The sequence below is a fragment of the Danio rerio genome, chromosome 4 (genome assembly GCF_049306965.1).
Source record: "Danio rerio strain Tuebingen ecotype United States chromosome 4, GRCz12tu, whole genome shotgun sequence".
Lineage (NCBI taxonomy): Eukaryota > Metazoa > Chordata > Actinopteri > Cypriniformes > Danionidae > Danio > Danio rerio.
This window is the reverse complement of record NC_133179.1, coordinates 43,927,501-43,952,500: the sequence shown is the minus strand read 5'-3', so window position 1 is coordinate 43,952,500 and position 25,000 is coordinate 43,927,501. Positions and strand designations below refer to the sequence as shown.

General features: G+C 35.0%; 3 protein-coding genes across 4 annotated transcripts in view; 2 read left to right on the top strand and 1 right to left on the bottom strand.

Moving 5' to 3' along the window:
* The window catches only part of LOC141381656 (uncharacterized), a 12,102-nt gene extending 695 nt beyond the window's left edge, over positions 1-11,407 (top strand). The window contains exons 2-8 of one of the 2 annotated variants that reach the window (XM_073947542.1): positions 153-211; positions 3,699-3,756; positions 6,351-6,395; positions 6,484-7,595; positions 7,697-7,852; positions 9,019-9,111; positions 9,254-11,407. In XM_073947542.1, coding sequence (XP_073803643.1) covers positions 6,495-7,595; positions 7,697-7,852; positions 9,019-9,111; positions 9,254-9,571 — 1,668 coding nt within the window. In that variant the 5' untranslated portion in view covers positions 153-211; positions 3,699-3,756; positions 6,351-6,395; positions 6,484-6,494 and the 3' untranslated portion in view covers positions 9,572-11,407. The remainder of the gene's footprint in view (positions 1-152; positions 212-3,698; positions 3,757-6,350; positions 6,396-6,483; positions 7,596-7,696; positions 7,853-9,018; positions 9,112-9,253) is intronic. The other variant, XM_073947541.1, reaches the window with a different exon arrangement.
* The window catches only part of LOC101883766 (uncharacterized), a 291,682-nt gene that overhangs the window by 68,145 nt on the left and 198,537 nt on the right, over positions 1-25,000 (top strand). The window lies entirely within an intron of this gene.
* The window catches only part of LOC110439479 (NACHT, LRR and PYD domains-containing protein 3-like), a 136,622-nt gene continuing 135,959 nt past the window's right edge, over positions 24,338-25,000 (bottom strand). Inside the window, exon 11 of the transcript XR_012402182.1 lies at positions 24,338-24,798. The gene's annotated coding sequence lies outside the window, so the exon portion shown is untranslated. The remainder of the gene's footprint in view (positions 24,799-25,000) is intronic.

The window sequence follows — 25,000 nt, the reverse complement described above, 5'->3', positions numbered from 1 at the left end:
AAATGTAACGTTAACGTTAGCAGCTACTTGTAAATGCTTATTTAAAACATATTGTGTATGTAAAAGTTAGTTGATAGTGCATTTTTTTTTTTATTTAAAAAAATGTAATTTCATTACAAAACTCTAATTATATGTCATTTTTACCATTTCAGAGATCTCATCGTTGTGACATTCCACATTGTCTCCAGTTTGGGACAATCACTCAATTACAGTAAGTGTTTTTGTTTATTTATATATATATATATATATATATATATATATATATATATATATATATATATATATATAAATATATATATATATATATATATATATGAGCAATTCCATGAAAATGTCAACCTTATCATGAAAAAATAAACTTTTGACCAAAATAACAAAACCTATTTCAATTTGCTTATTAAGGTCTATATTTTATTGTTATGATGTGCTCTTGTTGAATTTTTAAGGAAATTGTTTTGTTTATCCATGAAATATGAGGATTGTGCCAATGGTAATTTTCATTATCATCCAACCACTTTTCGTGCTTTCAAAAAAGGGGTTAAAGACTCACCTTTTCCATGCTTTATGTTAACAGTAATCATTCTGCAGAAGGATTGGAGTCTGTAGTATAAATAATTATCCTTACTTTTTCATAACATTATTGCCCTTTTGATTTATGAGCTACATATTTAAGACATCACGCAGCTTCGGTCACGTGTCACGTCCGTAACGATTTAATGAAAAAGTTTATATTGTGGAATAAATATTATAACAAATAAAATGAAACTTTGTATACAAAGCCAAAATATGTCCATACTAATTATAATCGCCAACTCATCTCAGGTCTTTGCTCTAAACAACCACAATTTTGCGTTACGGACGTGACCATTTTTGAACTCCTTATTAATATAAGCCAATGACTAGCGCATATTTGTTCATTATGATGCTGCATTACAATTACTGACTTACATTACATAACATCCATATGTTATATCAAGAACTGAACATTTTTATTTAACTATAAACCACTTTAGTAACATTTCAGAAATAAATGTTTAATAAGAAAACAACATTTTACATATTGCCATAATTGGCCATAATGACTTAACCTATATTTCCTCCGTCTTACTTGCGGTTCATGTGCGCATGCGCTGCCTATAGTGAAAGATAATGATGAACCATAAGGCTTTGAACCTATACATTTTGTAAAGTATAGGCTAAGCATATAACAATTTTGTAATTTACATGTGATACTGCATTAATTTGCATACATGTTTTATAAGCTGTAAAATGAAAGCATCAGTTTGGTGCGAAGTTATAAAATATTTTTCTTTGTTTGATTTGTAGATTAGGCTATTTAAAATGTATATAAGATCCATTAATAGCTGTTATTTTCCAAATGGAAAAAAGGGTGGTTTGTTGATTGTAGTCTGCACTGAATCATGAATATGCCTAGTTGAGTTTATGACGCGGCTCCAGGCAGCACAGACGACCAGGATCAGCGCTGGTTCGTCAACTCCTGTGTCAAACTGTGGCCAGAATATCCTTCTTTCATTTTCCTTTTTTGGCAAAAAACATCTGTAAGCACGTGTGCTTGCACGTGTTACTGTCATGCGAGTAAACAAATATGTGTTGCTCATAAAAGCCGATCACAACGAACGCGCTTCTTTATTCCAGAGACGTGAGGCGCTCTGCAATGCATTTTATGTTGACAAGAAGAAAAGGAGCACGGTGCTCTTTTGAATGTCACTATAGATAACAACTGAATCAGCTGGTCTATTGTGCGCGAGTGTTGCTGTCAGTGTTTTCATAATTTAAATTTTTAAATAACATTATGAAATTCAAGATTTGTAAAGCCATACAACTTTGGATGACTTAAAACAGCGACCACAAGTCTCTCCGTCATTAAAAAGTTCGCCGTAGTCATCTTGACACTTCTGTCACCTCCAAGGAAACCCCGCCTCTGCTTTCGTTTGATTGAAGAATGAAAGACGCCACTGAGGTAACATGCTTTTCTTCTGGAGTGCACAAAGCGCGCAATGACAAAACGCGAGGCGCGCAAGGCGCATAATCAATAACCTCCATGCATTTGGTCTTTTCCCACTGCTCAAAATGCGCACGCCGCGGGTCAGGCCACAGCGGAGTTTTCGTTTCATGCAGAGCATAAATGTTTTTTATTTCATTAATTAAATAACTATTTATAAAGATAAATTATCAAAGTGACACAATTCATTTTCCAAGCCCTTTATCCAAAATAGCACTTTCAAAGCTTGAAAATTGGCTATAGCCTACATTAAAATTGAAACATTTTCAAAGATTTCCAGCACCCGGCAAATGCGCTTGAGTGCTTATTAAAATTATTTTAATAAGAATAAGAATAAAATAAGAATAAAATCTTGATATTGATCTAAGCTTTAACTACATTATATGAGTATTAAATTTGTTAGAAAATCGATAGGACCTGCAGCTGTAAATATTTAATTCAATATTACACAATCGGTTAACTATAGCCTAAAAATATAAACATTATAGTCATCCATCGTACATGCCTACAACCAATGACTATTTTTCTATGCTTGTTTAACATAGCCTACACAAAACCTTTCTTAAGTTTTAAAGTTTTCTCTCTCACCCTGGTGCGTATGAACTTTTTGCAACCTGTCCTGAAGTGACTGCCGACGAGAAAAAGAAAGCAAGCGCGAGTGGAGAAATTAAATTATTTATTCCATCAACTAACACGTTTACTAGAATAAACTAAAATAAACTTTGTCAAATATAATATTGCCATATCTGTGACAAAACTAGATTTTAAATATTCTCCACGTAGACACGGTCTTGCGCAACAGTCGGGCAATGATTTAATTCAAGTTTGTCTGGAAACACTAACTTTAGGAGCCTGCTAAACATAGGCCCATTATAGCTGATTATGTTTATTATAAATTCTATATTAGTCAGAGTATAAAAGCACCATGTTAGCATGCAACATTGTTACCGAATTGAGTTTTGAACATTCGAACGTGCGTTAACCTTTAACAACACACATGCCATAATTCGAATTAAATAACAAGGTGATATCTATTTAAGTTTGATTAATTGTGCAACCTTACCATTCAGATGTCTCAGAGGTTAAAGTTTATTGGTTTACACACCCAACAGATATCCACAAATAGGTCTTTGGTCAAGTTTTGAAAGCATTTATCTGATTTTCATAATATGTCAACTGTCAATTTCAGAGCAGTCACGTCCGTAACGAAGACAAGTCACGTCCGTAACGATAGTTTTTCCTCATTAATGCAAAAATGAAAAACTAAATAAAATTAATTATATATGTCCCATGCAGAGCCAACCCTTATCCTTTTGACAGTTATATATATTTTTGGCTTCTGCATTTTCATTCACAGAATTTTCACAAAGTATGTCAACTCACAAAACTCATGTCTTTTTTTTGTCACGTCCGTAACGCATTCATTTTGCCGTCATTTTAAATATAAAACACCTGCATAGACTGATATTTTTTTGATGCCTGAACTCCATGGTTAAGGGGTAAGAAAAATATAAACATATATTTCAATATACTGTTAACATATACCTTCTCTGAGAATATACGTTTCATTTTTTTACTGCAAATGTCACGTCCATAACGCTGGAATCAGCCATATATATCTTGTTTTATTTTGTAAAATTGTTACTTTTCTCACACTCACATGTTTTACTTTTAGATATGTGAGTCTTGAGAATGTGGCAATGTAAAGTGTGTGGCACAGAAGTATCCAGTAGGTATGAGTTATTGAAACATTCTAAGCTCAAACATGGACATTTTGGGGCAAGGTTCAGGCATCCTTGTGTATACAATACATGTCCTTGCACATTTAAATCATGGAATAACCTTTTAAGTCATATATACCGTGCACACGTTGATCAGTCATCTTCAAAACAAAATCAGTTAGCTACATTTTCATGTCAGCTGTGTACATGCATTGAGTCAAATGAAAGAGATTACTTTAGTCATCTAAATGAACATCTGCGTAAACATGAAACTGTGACTTGTGTATTTAAAGAGTGTACATTTAAAAGTAACATTTATAACACATTTCATACACACAAAAATAGGAAGCACAATCCACATTGTCTTACTGACTTTAAATTAACTGTTGTCACAGTCACTGCAGACTGTCAAGAGTCAGCCAGTTCTCCCATTGATTTACCCACATGTTCAACAGAATCTGTGTTAGAGTCATGCAATGATGCTAATACTGATGAAGATGTTTTTAAGGGAAGTGTTCTTAATATTGCCCTTGTTTTATTAAAGTTGGAAAACATTTTGCATGTCCCAGCCACCGCAGTTGATGAATTACTTCAGGAACTACATTATTCATTAACTTCAGCATCAAATCAAGTCACTTGTAGCATAATTTCTGACATTTTTAAAAATCACAACTTAGAAATTGATGAATTTGTCATTCAAGAGCTTTCTGAAGCAGCAGGCAGGTCAAATCCCTTGGTTAAAGCCATAGAAAAAGGTGGTCCCCTTGCCACTGCTTTCAAGCGGAAGCAATTCTACAAAGAACATGTAACAGTTGTAGAGCCTATTGAGTTTATCCTTAATCAAAAAAGTCGAAAAACCTATCAGTATATACCAATTTTGCCTTCTCTTCAGCTGTTGTTTAGTTGCAGTGATATTTTACAGTGTGTTATTGGGGACCACGAGAAGCAAAAAACTGATTCAGGGGCAGACAAAGAACAGCAGTATAGGTCAATCAGAGATGGACTTTATTGCAAGGAAAACACATTTTTTTGTGGAGAGGAATTAAAAATATCACTGTCATTGTACATTGATGATTTTGAACTCTGCAACCCCTTAGGCACTTCACGTAAAAAGCATAAACTTTGTGGGGTCTACTGGATTTTGAATAATTTGCCACCTGGATGCAGCTCCACACTTTCATCTATCTATCTGGCAGTTTTATGCAAGACTGAACATGTAAAGTCATATGGATATGGTACAATTTTGGAGCCCCTTTTACAGGAATTGATTACTTTAGAGAGTCAAGGTGTCTACCTTCCAGGGCTTGGACGGTTTGTGAAAGGTACAGTCCAGTCTGTCATTGCAGATAATTTAGGGGCCCACAGTTTAGCAGGCTTCATAGAAAGCTTCTCTGGTGAGTACTTTTGCAGGTTCTGCATAGGGAAGAGATTGGAGATTCAAGCTGAATCTGTTCTGACTGGCGACTTTGCCCTTAGAACAAAGGAAATTCATGATGCACATGTAGCATCTGCTAAAGAAAACTCTGTAGCATTTTGTGGAGTAAAAAGAGGTTGTGTGTTATCAGAGAATTTATCTCACTTTCATGTTACTAGAGGCTATCCACCAGATATTGCACACGACCTGTTTGAGGGTATTGTACCATTTGAACTTGCACTTTGCTTGAAAGAGTTTGTTTCCAAGAAGTACCTGTCTCTTGATACTCTAAACTCATTGATTTTGAACTTCCCTTATAAGTGGGGTGATAAAACCAATAAACCACACGTTATTCCATATACATATGCCTCCAAGAAGACAATTGGAGGTAACGCACATGAAAATTGGAATTTAATGAGATTGCTTCCATTCATCATTAGAGACTTGATACCAGAGACTGAGCCTGCTTGGATCATACTTCTTGATTTGAAAGAAATAGTTGAACTTGCTGTAGCCCCTATTCATAACGAAGAAACAGTAGCCTACTTAAACTGCAAAATTGTAGAGCACAGACACAGATTTGTTGAACTTTTTCCAGCACAACTGTTACCAAAACACCATTATGTGGAGCATTATCCACAAATGATTCAGTTTTTTGGACCTCTAGTAGGGCAGTGGACTATGAGGTTTGAGGCGAAACATAGCTTCTTTAAGAAAGTAGCTCGCCACACAAATTGTTTTAAAAACATAACGCTCACACTGGCTGCCAAACACCAGCAAATGATCGCTTATCAGATCCATTCTTGTAGCCTTAAGAAGTCCAGACTAGAAGTTACTAGTGTCTCCACACTTTCTGTGGATATTTTAAACAAGGAAGTGGTAGAAGGCTTAAGACAGAAATATCCAGGGATTAATGAAGTTCATCTGGCAAAAAATGTGACAAACAATGGGATAAATTATAGAACTGGTATGCTGATTTCGTTTGGATCAGCAGGTGGGCTCCCAGAGTTTGCTGAAATTCTTCAAATCTTTATTGTCAAAAGCAGACTGAATTTTGTTGTGAAGGTACTGTGTGCATGGTATCAAGAACATTTTAGAGCTTTTCAGTTAACTGTCTCTCCTGATAGAGAGGTTGCCCTGGTTGATTTAGATCAGCTAACGGATGCTTATCCACTGTATGATTATATGGTAGGAGGAAGACGAATGGTGACCCTGAAGAGGCACATCCTCATTTAAGGTAATGTATTTATCAAGTGTTTTGTGTAAAATAAGTAATAAAATTGTATTACTGACTTTGTCATATTCTGCTTCATATCCTCTTATAGAAAAAAGAAAGATGTCGAGTCCAGTCAATCTAAGGATTGTTTTTGGTGGGGATGAAGATGCAAGAAAGCTTGCACTTAAGACAGGAATCCCAAAGTCTGTGGATGAACTTGTCCTTGAAATAATGACTGTTTTTGGTGTAAAGCAAAAGTTCAGGCTCCAGTACAAAGATAAGGACTTTGGAAATGAATACATGAATCTCACATCAACCACTCAAATTGAAGACAGGGATACCCTGAAAGTGATTTTTCTGTCAACTGATGACTTTAACTCCTGCATGCATGAGACTGCACCTGATGTACCGTCCTGTTCCAGCATTCTTGTTCCTTTGCACAAGACAACCTGTAGCTCTGACTCTCCTAACACAAGACATGCTAGCCCTTGTGAATTTGACTCAGTCTCAGAAGTCTACTTGTCTGAGGACTCATTTTCCAGCAGCACCGAGACTGTCTTGATTAAGTCTCCGGAGTCAAGAACCAGTTCTTGGCCTCAGGTTTTTGTAATTCCTCGTTTTTCTTGTTCTGCTGAAATTCAGCTTCAGAGAGCTGACACAGAGTTCAACAAAAGTGAAATGCTACTTATTCCACCACCAAAATTAAGATCTGACATTCTTGAAGGCATGGCTGAGGAGATCTTTAGGTATGCTGCATACCCCACTGATAGTCAGCTTGATCAGGCAGCTGAAGCCTTGATAAATGTCCACCCTTGCTTGAGGGAAAAGGGAACTCGCACTGGTCATGAAGGATGGAAACACTATCTAAAGATAAAGATGGCTAATTTCCGCTCAAAACTCAGCAAGATTGGACACCCAGAAATCACTGTAAATTCACTTAGGAACAAGCGTGAAGGTCGGGGTAAAGCAGCATCAAACATCAAAAAGCCAAAAAAGGCTGAGGTGAATTTCCTTCCCTGCCTTCCAAGAGGAGAAACAGCTGATAGTATGGAGAAGGAAAGAATTGCTCTCTTAACTGAAGTGAAAAAAAATAATAATGAGGCAGTCATAAAAGAAAAAATGCACTTGACCTTCTCCTATAGGCGACAAGAGTTGGTTGAGGACTTGCCAATGGTTTCTGATTTACAAAGTAGATGGCCTGCCCTGTTCACAGTCAATGAAGTAAGTGTTGGTGATATTTACACAATTATTTTCTAAATTTCAATTCATTTCTCCACAATACATCTACATTTCATCATCTACCTTTGCTTTATTTCTTTCAGATAAATGCAGAATTTATGAGGATAACGACTGTGCCTCTTCTGTCAAAGTTTTTCGCGCAGCTGGACAAATACACTGCTGATCTACAGAAGGTTTTCAGCGGCAAAGGAGGTGCTTCTGGACAGAAGATATCACGCATCATGACAGTTGCAGACAAGGTGTGGTAAATTGCATTACATTAAAAGATACATTAAAACTCTGAGTACATGAGTTTCACTCTCTATGTCGCGCATTTCATATGAGTTTGCAGCATATCTAATGCTCTGTAAACTCCTTGATGAGCATGTCAGTATGCTTTTGTGGAAACAGAGTATAAACCAAAATCCTTGAACTGAAAACCCGCCTTAAAAAGTTTTAAGATGTAACATTAATTTTATTTTAAATATATTTATATAAATATGGGCCAAGTTATCAATTCTCATTAATGCATTTGAAAAGTGTTTTGTCAGCAACAAATGCAAAATATTCACAAGCTGAGATCATGAGCTGAGGTTCAATGAAGCTCTCATTAATGTGATAGTTTACCCCAAAATTAAAATGACTTCATCATTTACTCTCTCATGTTTTTTTTTGTTTTTTTTAACTTTTAGGAGATTCTTTTAAACACAAAAGAAGATATTTTGAAGAATGCTGGTTATTGGTACACATTGACTTCCGTAGTTGGGAGAAAAAAAACATGTTAATCGTTGCCACCAACCAGCATTCTTCTAAATATTTTTTTTAGAATAGAAGAAAGAAACTCAAATAGGTGTGTGACAAGAAAAGGGTTTGCTTTAAGGCTTGTCCCAACCTACTGGAAGTTTTACTTCATATTTAACATTTAACAGTAATCACTATAGTTATTATATTAGTCAATGTTACCAATAATAATAAATAACAATCACAAATGAATACAAAATTAATGTTATTTTAACAATTATTGCACAACACAAAAATGCAGCAGATTAATATCTTCAATTTAATGTTTTATTTTCTATTTATAGTATAGTTCTATTTTTGACCAGGTTCCAGTGTCACACATTTCTTCCAACCCATACAGACAAATAAAACAGTTTTTGTAAATCACTTTCTTTAAAACACAAAACTGCAGATTCCTACACTTTGTCAACATTGCAACATATAAAACACTCAAAAATGTATAATTGCCACAAAAAATTTACATTACAAACAGAAACAAAACTTGTTCAGAAACTTCATCTATGTGCTGGATATATTTCCAGGTCTGGGGTGTTGTTTCCTCATCAGGAATGCATCACTGGTCTTGTGATCTTACCCCCATGTTGGTTTTATATTTTAATATTGTATAATTTTGTCTAATTTTCAGTGTGGTGACATACACATCAAGCGAGATTGTGTCATACAGAGTCTGTGTGTGTACTTCAATGAGGACATGACAACAGTTGTCAAAGAATTCGAGGTTTGTATACATATGTCTAAAGAACCTAACATACATTGACAGTCTAGATGTTGCCAGTATTTAACTGAAATTTAAAAGTATTAATGTTTTATTTATTTATTGTTATTAAATTATTTAATATTTATTTACTTGTTTATTTTAGGATAGCAACCCTAAAGAAGCAGAAGCAAGAATTTCTGAGACCACTCTGGGGCTTTTTGTGATTCGCAAGGAAGGTGCTGGTGCTGAGGAGGAGCCAAGTGATGTTGGAGTTGTGATAGAGGGTGTAACGCTGCTAGAGAACCTAAAGAGTATTTCCTTTGGATTAGTAATTCTCTTTGGACTGATCTACGCTCTCAATTTAAGCTATCCTCAAGGTCTCAAGTTCACATTTGAATTCTTTCAGAAGGTACTGATGAACTTAGATGGCAGCAAGCTGTCCCCAAAGGTACAAGCACTTAAAATTAAAATGTTTCAGTGAATAGGACATTCACTGTTTGCCTACATGCCTTCAACTGGAACAACATTGAAAACCTTTAGACAAGAATGCCCTAAAAGATATATTTCTACCGACTGATGACACTAACTCCAGTATGCCATGGACTGCACTTTCTTTTCTTTTTTTTAATCTCTGAAACTTTTAAAACAGGATATGTTACCCATTTTACTTTTGCGTCCAGGAAGCCAACGGATTACTTCTTTTCCAGATGTATTAAGACTGTCTTGGTTACATCTCCAGCCTCAGAATAGTAGTTTTTCATGTTTTTATGTTCTTCTGAAATGCTGGTTTAGAGGACTAAAATAGTTCAACAAAAGTGGAATGCTACTTATTAAACCACTTTAAGGTTTTAAAGGGACAGTTCACGTAAAAAAATGAAAATATACTCACTATTTACACTCCCTCAATTGGTTCCAAACCTTTATGAATTTCTTTCTTCTATTGAACACAAAATATATTTTGACATTAACTTCAATTGTAGGAAAAACAAATACAGTGAAAGTCAAGGTTTCCAGCTTTCTTTAAAATATATTATTTTGTGTGCAACAGAAGAAAAAAAACAATAAAAGTTTGAAACAAGTGAAAGGTGAGTAAATGCTCATTTTCAGGTGAACTTTTCCTTTAAAGCCACGACTGAGGAGTTTGGGAATTCAGCATTCCCATCTGCTGCGAGTAGGACTTGTTTTGCTGTTCTAAATGCTGAAAATTGTACACCTGTTATATGTATTAAAGTCATACAAACTTTAGATATGTAAAGTAAAATGATTGCTTTTTCTTTTTATTTATTTTATTTCATTGCATTTTGTGTTTAGGTGTTATTTCATTATTGTATTGTCATTTCATTGTTAAGGGTCATTGTTAATTGTTTTAACAAACATTTAGAAAAAGAAGGGATCATTTACTTTTGTGTTATAAAATAGTAGTTTTTCATGTTTTTATGTTCTTCTGAAATGCTGGTTTAGAGGACTAAAATAGTTTAACAAAAGTGGAATGCTACTTATTCCACCACTTTAAGGTTTTAAAGGGACAGTTCACGTAAAAAAATGAAAATATACTCACTATTTACACTCCCTCAATTGGTTCCAAACCTTTATGAATTTCTTTCTTCTATTGAACACAAAATATATTTTGACATTAACTTCAATTGTAGGAAAAACAAATACAGTGAAAGTCAAGGTTTCGAGCTTTCTTCAAAATATATTATTTTGTGTGCAACAGAAGAAAAAAAACAATAAAAGTTTGAAACAAGTGAAAGGTGAGTAAATGCTTATTTTCAGGTGAACTTTTCCTTTAAAGCCACGACTGAGGAGTTTGGGAATTCAGCATTCCCATCTGCTGTGAGTAGGACTTGTTTTGCTGTTCTAAATGCTGAAAATTGTAAACCTGTTATATGTATTAAAAAGTGATGCAAACTTTAGATATGTAAAGTAAAATGATTGCTTTTTTTAATTTATTTTATTTCACTGCATTTTGTGTTTAGGTGTTATTTCATTATTGTATTGTCATTTTATTGTTAAGGGTCATTGTTAATTGTTTTAACAAACATTTAGAAAAAGAAGGGATCATTTACTTTTGTGTTATAGATCAGGAGAGAACATTGTTAACCATACTATGAGGTAACATGACAATGTAACTTTGAAAATGTGAAATTAATGTTTGATGTTGAATTATGTTTCCTTGTTGATGCCTGTTACTTGTAGGCACACAAAACTAAAAAGTCACAACCAGAAAGCTATTGCAGTTATTTGTTAAGCACTGCATTACAGTATGTTTTTGTCAGATTGGATGTTATTGGACAATAAATGTTAAAAAATTTAATCTGTGTTGAGAATTTATTTAATAAACCTAAGAACATAAAAGGTGATTATATAAAACAAATAATAATAATGTATTCGAAATGAGTAAAGTCTATGTATTATACAAGAATAAAACCTATTTCAGCAGTTATCATAACATTTATTTAATTCATTCATGTTAACTGAACATAAATGGGTTAGGCTTAAACTAATGTTAACTTTTACGTTGGATTTATGTGATTAAATTGGATGGAAAATTGACATCCAATTGAATTACATAAAGTTTAACTTTTGGGGTTAAATATTTTTTTGAGTGTATTTAGGTTTAGACAATTTAGACCCGTTTTGACCCGGGACCTTTAATTATTATTATCAAATTAAAATTATAATCTTATATATTTTTATAATTTTTAAAACGTTTATCATTATTATAAATTATAAATTGAACTGATTATGAATTGAAATCGTTTTTTAAATCAAGATAAGTATAGGCAAAACCCGGGAAGGACATTGAAAGGTTTGTGGTGAGAGTTGCTTGGTATCATTTTGAAATAATTAACTTAGTTGTCAAGTGAATTTGTTGATTCATCCAGTATTTATCCGACAGGCTTAGTAGCAGCAAAGTTGGACTATGTGTTTTTCACATTTTTATAACATTTTAAGTTAACACATCTTTGTATATTTTTAATAGTCTGTCTCTAAATGTAATGTATCTCTGCGTAGAACCTAGCCTGGGATCACTTTTGCATATGCAGAAAACATTTATTTAAATTAAAAACCGAAAATATCCTTAACTGTTTAATTAATGCATTAACCCAGTAAGTGTTTTACAATGTCATGCAGTTATGACACCTGTCGAAGTTTAATGTAGCTTGAACACACGAAGAACATTATGTGACATAACCCAGCAAACAATGAGTTGGCGGACCGTCGGCGTTTTTTGGTCGGCACAAATTCAGCGGCTTGTTATGGGCGGACCGCCGTCGGCTTACCAGCGGCAAGCCGCCCATTCGAAAAGTTATGTCGGCCCACCGGCGTTTTTTTGGGTGGCACGCCACCAGCGGATTACCGTGGGTGGACCGCCGTCTGGACACCAGTGGCTAACCGATGGCCCACCCGGTGATGTTTTTAATGTTGTTGGCTGTTCTGTACCTGATATAAGTACTTTTGTTTAACACTTTTTACATTTTAAACGAATGAGGCACTAAATAAAAATATAGTTATTAATAAAAGCAAAGTTTAGTAAATAAAACTACAAGAGGTTTTAAGTATAACAGGTTATTATTAAAACAAAACAAAATTAAGTTTAAAAATCAAGATTTAATATTAAATGTCATTATTTAATATGTTTATGAATTGTTTAAATGTTTATGTAAATGCTGCGTGACTTTAAAGTGTCCATTACCGAGCCCCATTTAAGCACCGCAGCAGAGAGCGTTGTCATGGAAACGGAGCAACGACACGACACCTGACCGTCAACAGCACTTCTCTCATGCAGCAGTTTTCACTAATTTCAGGTAAGTTTAGTCGCTAAAATCACGCAAATGTTACATATAACTGTTTCCGACACTTTTCTTACTGGTAATTGACATATTTCTGTTGAACATGTTTTTTATAGAGACTGTTGTGTCTTTGGAAAAAGTCCGTTAGAGTTTTAGCAGAGGTAACGTTAGCATTAGGCTAGCTATTGTTTATAAAAGTGTTGGCTTTTAATTACATTTTATGTAGTCTACTTTATTAAGCCTAAAATAAGCACTGTACTGTCAACAAGAGCGAATTAAAATGTTAAAGTTAGTACATATGTGTTACTGTGATATTTCACAGTAATGTAAACTAATATTAATTTTAAAAAGTGCTCTGTGGTTTCAGGAGTGACAAAATTACCCCTACAACAGAAGAAAAGAGCCAAGATGAAGGGAGCTAATCACAGAGCTGGAGGAAACACAGGTAAGACTATAATTAACTGTTAAATAGATTCATGTGCATTTTTATAAGAAATCCCTACATTATCATGCATCTGATACATGTCTTGATTGCAGTTATTTTAGTTTTGACATCCAAACATAAGTGAGTGGTTTTAAACAATTTTTTACATTGCTTTTCTCAAAGCTGAATTTACAGCGTCATTGCTCCAGTCCAAAATGTAATATTGTATTCATAATTTGCTGCTGATCAAGCAAGATTTCTTATTTTTATCATGTTTTGTTATTTCAGGATTCATTGATGAATAGAAAGTTTAAATTGAAAAGTATTTGAATCAGAAATCTTAACTCTCTTCTGATCTGTTTTATGCACCCTTGTTTAATACAAGTATCCATTTCTTAAAATGTGTTAGTAATATATATATTTTTTTATTACTTCTTTCTAGATTTTGGATCGTCCTCCACTCACTCTACCACTTTGTTTTACATTGCCAGACTTCATTCAAGGTAAGTAATATTATAGTGTCACTTAAAAGTGTTCCCAATGATTACTTTTATTAATGTTAATATTAATATCAACTGCATCAAACAAATTAGCCTATTAGAATGATTTCTGAAGGGTCATCTGACACTGGAGTAATGATGCTAACAAATCAGCTTTGACCTCACATTAATAAAATATATGGTCACATTTTATTTTGATGGTCTGTTTGTTGAATTTAAGCTGCATTGCATCTACATGCCATCTAATTCTCATTAGATTATAAGTAGACTGTTAGGGTTGCGGTTAGGGTTGGTGTAAGTTGACATGTACTTGGTAAATTAAGGGTTAGGGTCAGTTAATGTCTGTTGAAGGAGCAGAATCAACAGATATTAAGCAGACAGTCTATTAATACTCAAATGGACCATTTACAATGTATTGAAATTAAAAATCGTTATTTTAAACTGTAATAATATTTCAGTGTTACTTTTAAACTGTAAATTAATGTTATCGATCAAATCAATGCAGTCTTGATGTCCAATAAAAAGACAATAAAAAATGCAAACATTAATGTCCATAATGACCTAGTTACTGATGATGGACAAAAATAATGACTGATGATTCTGTTATTTCAGGATAAGAAAGAAGCCTGCTACAAGAGAGACAGCGGAAGGGAGCCTCAAAGACATTTTTATTAGGATCTGCTAATCATGAGGGGGCAGACGAAAGAACCTGCATTTTCCTTCAGCTTAATATCAGGGGTCGCCACAGCGTAAGGAACTGGATATTACTTTGGCATATGTTTTACATAGCCTTCCAGCTGCAACCCAGCACTGTGAAACACCCTTACACTCTCGTATTCACAGACACTTCTACACTATGTTCAAATTCACCTATAGCACAAGTGTTTGGACTGTGGTGGAAACCCACACCAAAACAGGGAGAACATGCAAACTCCACACAGAAATGCCAGCGGACCCAGCCGGGACTCATACCAGCAACCTTTTTGCTGTGAGGTGACAGTCTGAGCCACTGTGCTGCCCCAGTGTAGTTATTAAAAACCTCCAGATGTTTTACAGTTTGATTTTGTAATAATAATGCACGTTTAGATTTATTGTAATATGTATGTTAATATTTATTCACAATGTATTTATTTTTATGTTATTTATAATAACGTTAAATGTCATAAGAATGTTATAATTTAATATAATATTATAATAAATCATTATAATAATGTTAAAATATAAATAATACAAATTTATTTATAATGTTTTTAATAGTTTATTTTTATAATGAGAAGTCTCAACGTTTGTCTTTATTATAGAAAACTCATTGTTGAATGGCTACCACTTTACAATAAGGTTGTATGTATTAGTTAATGTATTTACTAACATAATAAACAATACATTTATTACAGTATTTATTCATCTTTGCTAATGTTGGTAAATGGTAAAAAAGTTGTTAATTGTTTATTCATAACTCGCAATGTATTAACTAATGTTAACAAGCATGACTGATTTTATTAATGCATTAGTAAATGCTGTACATAAATTATGCTGTACAGGTATTGTTCATATTAGTTCATATTTAAACCATTAACATTACTTATAAAACTACTGTAAAATGTAACTGTTGTATGTATGTTGTTATATTATATTTGTATGTATTTTATATGTATTTTATATTTATTTTGTTATATTTGTTAACGTATGTGTTTTTGAAACATTTCGTTAAGTGTTTAATGTATGTTCGTTATGCAGTATTATAAATAAATGTTATAATGAATAAGTATTTTGTACTTGATTTCATTATTGGACATATTTATATTGAATACAATTGTAAAGGCTAAACTAATATTTAAAAATGACATGTGGACCGACCGCGGGCCGCCAGCAGACACTTATTTAAAACCAGCGGTGCGATGGCGGACCACCGTCGGAAAAGCGGCGGGAGCCGATGGTGGGCCGCTGGAATAACGATGAGCAAATTGACGGTGGACCGCGGGCGGCGCCCGCCAGTGGCCCGCTGGTCTTATGTTAGCTGGGTTCACATAAAGCTTACAGGTTTAGTCAAGACATTAAAGATTTAAAGCTGTTCCGCGTTGGTAAATGGTGAATTCTGGTTGTTTAAAACTGCAACACAACAACTAAACACTTTAACTTTCGTTTCTGAAGGGCGGTGTTGTACCGTAAATAGTCATCAGGGGGTGCTGTTCCACGAAATATTCACTCGGGAACGCCCTGGCCGCTCATGCACGCGACCGTGAACGCGCAGACACTGAAATCAAGCGATCCGCGTCGAGCGGTGCTGTAAAGCGTGTTTTAAATGCGGGATTCAGCAGACATGATCATATTGAAGATCATAGGAAATATATTGGAGAACTTTGATTCACTGAACAGCGACTCCTGATCACAGATTTCATCTCAACTGCGTCACATCAGGAGTTCAGTAATACACCCGCACAAACACTCTGAACACAGCAGACAGAGACATGCGGGGCCCAATGGACATGCGGGGGTTCACATTCAATCACACGACATGCAGGAGGATACATGCGGGACTTTACATGAAGCAGTGTAAACGCAGGACGCGAGACAGACTGTAAACACGACACACACCGCTTCTTCTTCTGCCTGTGTGTTGAGTCAGAGAGCAGAGCTGCACACCGCCACCTGCTGTACTGAAAAGAGAAACATCAGTCCTACTCCAACATCAGAGATATTATGAAGCATATAACTGACAAGCACACAGGATTATATGATAACATAACACATATAACAGTCATACAAAACTGAGAGATGCAGAACACACAGTAAACACGAGAAATGAACATATATGATATATTTAAATGATTAGAGTGTACAGATAAATTTTCTTCATTATTAGAGAGTTTTTTAAAGCTTTCTCGTTTCTTGTAATTGAGGTCAAAGAATTATAAAATATGTGTAAATCTGTATAGAACAAATTAAATGAGGGAGTAAGAGACTTTGCCTTGTGTCTGTGAAACTTCCCAAGAAAAATGATCAACTTCAGAGCATTATCGAGCACATCATAGCCAGTTTTACAACTCAGAAGAAGAATCATGCACTCCTCAAAATTAATTACGTTGTAAAATAAATCAGAAATCAACCCTGAAACCTGTTTCCAGAAATCTTCGGAGAATGTACAAGAACAGAAGAGCTGTAGAAGACTTTCAGGCTCAGTGTTACAGCAAGAGCATTGTGCTGAAATGTCTGATTAAATGTATTAATAAGTATACAGCAGGGGTAACACCTGTCTAATCTTCTGAAATCTTCTGCTTAACTAAAAGTGCTTCCACAATTAGTAAGAGTGTTTGATTTATGCGATGTGTGGAGGAATGATCATCATGAAAATAGACAGCACACTTGGGCACATTAGTAAGAATCATTTTATTTCAATGGCAAGGCTTGATAGATTTTACATGTTTCATTTTCAAGCAGACTGTCAAAGATTATACAATAATTCCTGTTGGGTTTTCAGATCACTCTTCTGTTATTTGTACTATAATTGTTTGTTCTGTGGAGATTAGGAGTGCTTATTGGCATTTTCATACATCCCTTTTAAAAGATGAGACATTTATTGAAATCTTTTCTTTATTTTTGGGAATTTTACAGAAGAAAAACATCTTTATTCTTCACTGCAGCAATGGTGGGATTGTGGCAAGATTCACATTAAACAATTATGCCAAGAATACACTTTTAATGTCACTAAAGGAGTTCCTGAATCCACGAAGAAACTAGAGGATGAACTAACAGACCTGTTTAACACAACAGCAGCTACAAGCAGTGATCAATCTGAAACCCGGAAATCAAACAGAGATTTGCTGGCTGATCTTTGAGGAGTGAAAGCACAAGGAGCATTCATTCATTCAGGTTTAATAAACATTACACAAATGGATGCTCCTTCTAATCTTTTTTAGTCTAGAACAGAAAAATGGCCAAAGTGGAATTATTCATTCACTAAACAATAATGCAGGAGAGGAACTTTATAATCCAGTGACATACGTAAACATGCTGTTCACTTTTATTCACAATTATACAGATCATATAGAAGTTAAAGATCTCCCAAACACTGATGAAGACTCTAATGCCATGCTTGAGCTCTCATTGTCACAGAGTGAATTATACACAGCGGTAATGAGTATGGGAAGTGGAAAGACTCCAGCTATTGATGAATCCCAGTAGATTTCTGTAAATCTTTGTGGTCAGTGATAGGTGATGATGTTCTTTTGGATCTTGATGACAGTTTGAATAAAGGTTTACTCCCATTAAGCTGCAGAAGAGCTGTAATTACTGTGTTACCAATAAAGGAGACTTGCAAAGAAGAAGCAACTGGAGACCAGCATCACTTTACTGCACCCATTATAAAATACTGTCAAAGGCATCAGCTACACAATTGAGTAAGGTAATAGGTCAAGTAATACACCAAGATCAACATTACACTGTTAGACCTTACCAGGCTTTTTTTACAGTAGAATACTGGCAACACTGTTGCCAGCTACTCACTGTAAAAGTTTGGTTACAGTAATTAACTGGCAACAGTGTTGCCAGTTAAATACTGTAACTGAACCATTACAGTGAGTAGCTGGCAACAGACTTGCCAGTTAATTACTGTAATAGAGCAGTAGTGGTGACTAACTGGAAACTGTGTACAGTTAATTACTGTATTGTAGTGTTACAACTCACAGCATTATACTGCACACACATTAATAGTATGTCAAGGTGTTACTAAAATTAATTAGTATTCTTACCTGTTATTAAAATAGAAGGCATAAAAATTCTGACAAATATATTTTATTGTTTTGGCAGCAAACAAATATACAACAGAAAATGTGTAACAAAATTAAGAAATCAGCAGATATAAATATCGTCTTACATATTACTGAGAGCCACAGGTCTGCACAGCAAGGCTGCGGTCAACGCTTGAGCATGTGAAATTCTGTCATATGACACTGCGAAAAGGAATGGGATTAAACAAAATAATTAGAGATTGAAAAAGCGAGCGACTGGTCCATAATTTTTGTTCAGAGAGGTCATGGTTTGATCTTTGATTAGTCTCAAGCAATCACATGATGTGGTTTCGCAGGTCAGAGTTCTCCAAGCTTGAATTTTCCAATGCTGCAAACTGTAAAACTTGTCGCTTGAGCTTGCATTCAATGTCTGCAGTATTCACATGCGTTTGAATGGAAGTCTATAGGGAGAAAAGTGCAGTGTGACCGGGACTTTAAGCTGTAACTCTAATTAAACACACCTGATCAAACTAATTAAGGCTTGTTAGAAATCTACAGGTAATGTTGAAGCAGGGTGGGAACTAAACTCTGCTGCGCTGCAGTTCTCCAGGAACTTGGAGTTTGACCCCCATGGTATATAGCAGGGGTGCTCAATTCTGTTCCTGGAGATCTACCATCCTGCAGATTTCAGTTGCTACCCATATCAAACACACCTGCCTGTAATTATCAAGTGGTGTTCAGGTCCTAATTAATTGGTTCAGGTGTGTTGCAGTGAAAAGTGTTACTCTCTCCTCAATGCGAACCATGCATAAAAAACTGAACAGCAAAAAACACAAAATAATCATTTTATTTTTAAAATTATTTAAAAAAGGCATATGAAAAGAACACACAGATAGAGATATAGATAGAAACATGTTTGTCAAACACAGGCACATACTGTCAATTCTCAATAAAAAGTTTAAAATAATTATTAAAAAAACTAAAATAAAGTCGGCAAAACCGAAAATCCAAAGGATCCAATCTTTTATTGTTGTAATTATTATTTACTTTAAAAATCTCATGACAACAAACTTTTCTATTGTTTCTAATATAAATTCATAGGTGGAAACACTGCTCTGAAATCTAAAATAGCAACAAACTCACAACCTGGGACCTGACAGTGGAGCTTTTGTGTGTGGATGGTTATGTGTATCATGTTTTTGTGATTCCCTGTGATGATTTCTGTGCACATGTTACCTTACTAAGGTGATGGAATTTAATGGTTTTTATGTGCATTAAAACTGCTTATTTGCCAGTAAGATACATGAAATGTTAGCATCTGTACATTATGACAATATGCAATATCCAATAAATAAATATACTTAAATAAAAGTAATGTAAGAAGTTGTATAAGGAGAGGCTAACTAGCTAACAATGTAGCTTTCAACACATTTCAAGATAACTACAATATAACTTAAAACACAGCCTTATTTTAGAAACCCTCAAAATTAATTTGAACACATTTTACTTACTCATTGTAGATTCTTATTTAAAGCTTAAAACATATCAGACTACATCTGAATTGATGGACAGAGAATAGAGCACGTAGCAGTAAACAAATCAAACACGTGGCTCCCTTAAAGGGCCAGCATTTTCTGAGAACTTTTTCTAAAACTTTTTTGTTAAGAATAAGACAGCCTATGGGAGTGTCTGGTGATGCCTAAGGGTGCTTTCACACCTACACTTTTGTTTCGGAACGTGTCTCGTTTGCCCAGTTAGCGCAGTTCGATTGGCATATGTGAACAGGGCAATCGCGCTCTGTTCCGCGCCAAAGTAATCGCTTGAATGAGGTGGTCTCGGCTCGATTGAAACGAACCCTGGAGCGGTTCGATTGTAGTGAGAAAGCGATCCAATCCGAGCGCGGTTGTATCACTGTGTTTTATGGATATGTAATAGGTACAGTATATACGGCTATATGAAGAGAGAATTATGAGTATGGCGGGAAGTTTCGCGAGTCTCCGGATGCCCGCAAACGAGTGATGATCTCCCGGTAATCTCGCGTCTCCCTCCCGGTCCACAAATAGGCATCGTCGCGCACCCTTCTCACCCCTCCCCACCTCGTCTCTCCTCAGACACGTCGCGCGCGCGCACCCTGTCAATCACCACCAACCACCACCTCTCCTGACAGCTTACCTGGACGCTGCAAAATAAACCCTGACACTCTGACTAACATAAGTATAGAGTTTACTCGCACGTGACTTGTTTTAGCTCTTTTGGTCCGATTAGAAACTTTGCAGTGTGAAAGCAAACCGCTCCAAGAGCAAAGAGCTACAATGTAACAATTGTTATCTCTGTTTCGGAACAACTGAGACGATTCACAGGTGTGAAAGCACCCTAAATCATTGTTTTCTGCCTTTAAAATGCACGTCTCTATGATTAGCAACATAAAGCATCAGAGTAGATGGGACAGTACTGGTTGAACAGTAATTTGTTATTTATTGTCACAGTTACTAGCTGTAATGTGTACGTAAAGTAAGTTATTGTAATTTATCATTTGCACTACACAATTTAATACAAAGTCTGCTCCTTTTACAGTAAAATACTGTTTCTTTCATTACAGCAAAACACTGGCTATTTTACAGTTATTTACTGCATAATCTACAGGGTAACAGTGCAGTTAAGCTTTAACCTTAATTAAACACACCTGATCAAACTAAATCTAAAGATAACATGTTGAAGCAGGGCTGGAACTAAATTCTACTAGGCTGCGGCCTTCCAGGAGTTTGACACCCCTGGTACATAGCATATTTTCAAAGCAACTGCCTACATGTATCACAATTATGCACATATCGTTTAATAAAAAACAATAAAAATATACAAACTTTATCCAAAGCAAAAAATAAAAAATAAATAATAATAATAAATAATCTGATTCTCATGTCGTTCCAAATCTGTAGTAATAATAAAAAACACAAAAAATAACATGGTTTATACATTTATTTAGGAAAGCCTTTATACTATACTGTTAATGCCACATTAACTTACTTCATTTGAAGTTTTCCAGACAAAGTCATTGAGTCTCTGCAAAAATGTATGTGCGTGCTGTTTAAGATGTATATATATTTTTTATAAACATTTTTACTAGTTATTTAGCAATGCTTGTTTATGGTTGAACAGTAATTTCCCATTTATTATCACAGTAAATATCTGTAATGGTACATAGAGTAAATTACTGTAATTTATTCTTTGCACTACAGAATTTCATACAAATCCTGCTCCTTTTACAGTAAAATACTGTTTCTTTTCATTACAGCTAAACACTGGCTATTTTATAGTTATTTACTGCTTAATCTACGGTAAGGGTTAACAGTGTAATGGTTTATGATGGTTTACAAATGACAAGCAGACAATATCACGAAAAAAAAAATACACTTACGATAGCCTAAGATAAATCTTTATTTTTACATTTAAAATGATGAAAAAACTTTTATAGCCTATTAAGTTGCCTGTTATCCGTGCCAAACAAATTTTCACGGTAATAACTGAATTTAGGCATATTTTTTAGGTATTTTTCTGGCTACACTAATGCCTTAAAATGTAACGAAGTAATTGTTTTGAATGACATTAGGGTAACATTTAGCTTTTCCCTAACACTGATGTTGGTTGGATAATAGGCTCCGTAAAGCGGGATGACTCGGTTAAGCTGATTTAGCCTATATTTATTTACCGGTTATACGAATAGTCTGATCGTGGGTCAGCTTGCATGTGTGGGCATAATTTGACGTCTTTACCTAAAACTTTAAACATTCATATGCCTGCTATTTGAAATAAAATTGAAATAAATAAGGAGAAAAACATATGATTTAAAGCACTCATTTGGCACTGAAGCCATGATCCGTCTGCATTAATAAGCGGTATCGTTGCATTACCATCATTAATTAAATCAGTAATAGCGACAATGTGCATATTAATATTACTATTAAAACGTATAATACTGCCTTAGGTCAGTAACAAAGTAAAGTAATAATAAATGTGAATAAATAGCCTAAATGAAAGGAACAAGAGAGACCAAAATCAGCCACCAGGTCTAGTGCCCCCCTATGGATTAAAAATGCCCCCTCAGTTCTGATTCCTGGCGCCGGGCCTGGATGTGAGTCTAGTAACCAGCGTGAAAAACAGGTAGTAATAGAAACTTTTTTTATTACGTGTTTGAGGCCATATTTGACTACAAAAGTGCAGTCAGTAGGCTACTTCAACTTTTACCAGAGTTGTTTTAAGCATCAGTATCACTTTTTCTTGAGTAGGATGTGTGTATTTTGCCATCTCTTTCCATTTCTTAAAAATAAATAATAATACAATAAAAAGTATGGTTAAATTAACTGAAATGTGCCCTAAACAGAAACGTGTGTATCATGCAGTCAAAATAGCATTTATTATTTGATTGTCACGTTAATTCTTAAAATAACACATAAGGATGTGCATTATATCAACTAAAACAGAGTTTTTCTTTGTTATAGCAGGTGCAGCCAAACTGCGACACAACAGCCACCGAATTTACAGGGCCTTGAGAGATCACCTGTACGGTCTGGCGGTGGCAGACGCAGAGCTGAAAACACTATCTGATGCTTTTGTTGTTGTTAATGTTAAATTGACCAATACATGTTTTGTCATTACTTTTGTCTGCAAATATTAGGCTAATAAATAATATTTTTAAACAAAATGTTGAATTTCTGAATTATGTGAATTTTCTAAAACGTTTATAAAGGTATTTCTCACAACCAGATTTCGACTTAAAATTGACGTATTTTCGACGACATGAAAAAGACGTCTTTTCACCTTTCACTTTCCCACCTGTTTTCCACGTTGTTTGGACGTCTGACAATGTCGTCTTTTCGACGAACTATTGCTGGGTGGGGATGATCAGGATGCTGAAACTAGCACAGAATATTACTGTTAGACACAAAATTAGCTGAACCCAGTGAATATACAAGGGAGAATCACATCAAGTGTTAATAAAGATGAAAAATCAAGAGAAAATAAGACTTTAACTTCAGCTGAAATGTTGTTTATTCAATATCTCATTTGACTTTACATTAAAATTCAGTTTTCTTCATCAAATACAAACTCATACACACGACAATATCCAGTGAAATGCTTATACGACCAGCCATGACCTTAAAGACAACAAGATTATAGATGAGAAATAAATGACTGAATGAAATAAGAAATAAAATATAGACAAACTTTAGTCATAGGAAATATATCTGTAGAGAATAAAATAAACACATTAAAACCCGCGGCTATACAACTGTAGTGAACTTTAGCTGCAGACCGACTCCATGTACAGTGACACCATAACTGACCTGAACTAGAATACACACAGAGATGTGTGTGTGTGTGTGTGTGTGTGTAACTGTGGCTAATTATGCAGATGTGTCCACAGACTTGCTGAATGTGTGTGTGTGTTTGTGTGTTGTGATTGAGAGAGCGTCTGGTCTGTGTTCAGAAGCTCCTCCTCAGTGTCTCTGTGTTGGTCTTGATGGAGCAGAAGTCTTTATTTCTCTGAGTGCAGCAGGAAAGCTTCAGCTAAACTGTGTGTTTTTCTACTTTAGTCAATCCAACACTGAAAACTCCTCATCTAGTCAAGAGTTACAGGCTTATTACTGGACACAGACATTACTGAGCTTGATTTATTTGCTTTATTAAGCATTATTAATCCACAGTTGTGCTTGTGAACATCAGTTAATGCACTGAGAGTCAACAAGAACTAACAGAGAGCAACTTTATTGTCATCAACTAACATGAACAGATCAATAAATACTGGAATAAATGTGTTTTTATTGTTCAGTTCAAGTCAAATCATGAAGAAGAAGAAGATCAGAAGAGCAGAAACAAACGTCACACTTCATTTCTCCTTTATTCATTGAGCTGCTGGATTTCTCTACAGTTGATTTAAGATTTGACAGAGATTCAGACAGGATTCAGACATTTCCATGTTCATCATCACATTCTAATATCAGCAGTGGATTTGACATTGACTTTTATTATTTGTGCTCAAACAACAGAGAAACAATGAAGAAGATCAACCTGTAGACAAGAATGAGCTGATCTGAACACAGCAGCATCCTGGAGGACACTTCATCAACATCAATGATGACACTGATGAAGACTGAGAAACACACACACACACACGCATACGCACACACACGCATGCACAAAAGCACACACACACACACACACAAACAGACTCTCTCACACACATGCACATGGAATCACATTGTCTGTCACACACACAAATACAAACTCTCTCTCACACACACACACGCGCACACACACACGCGCACAAACACTCACACGCACGCACATAACAGTGAACACATACACACACACACACACGTTCTCTCTCTCTCACACACGCATGCACGCACGCAAACACGCACACACACACAAACAGACTCTCACACACACACATGGACACACACA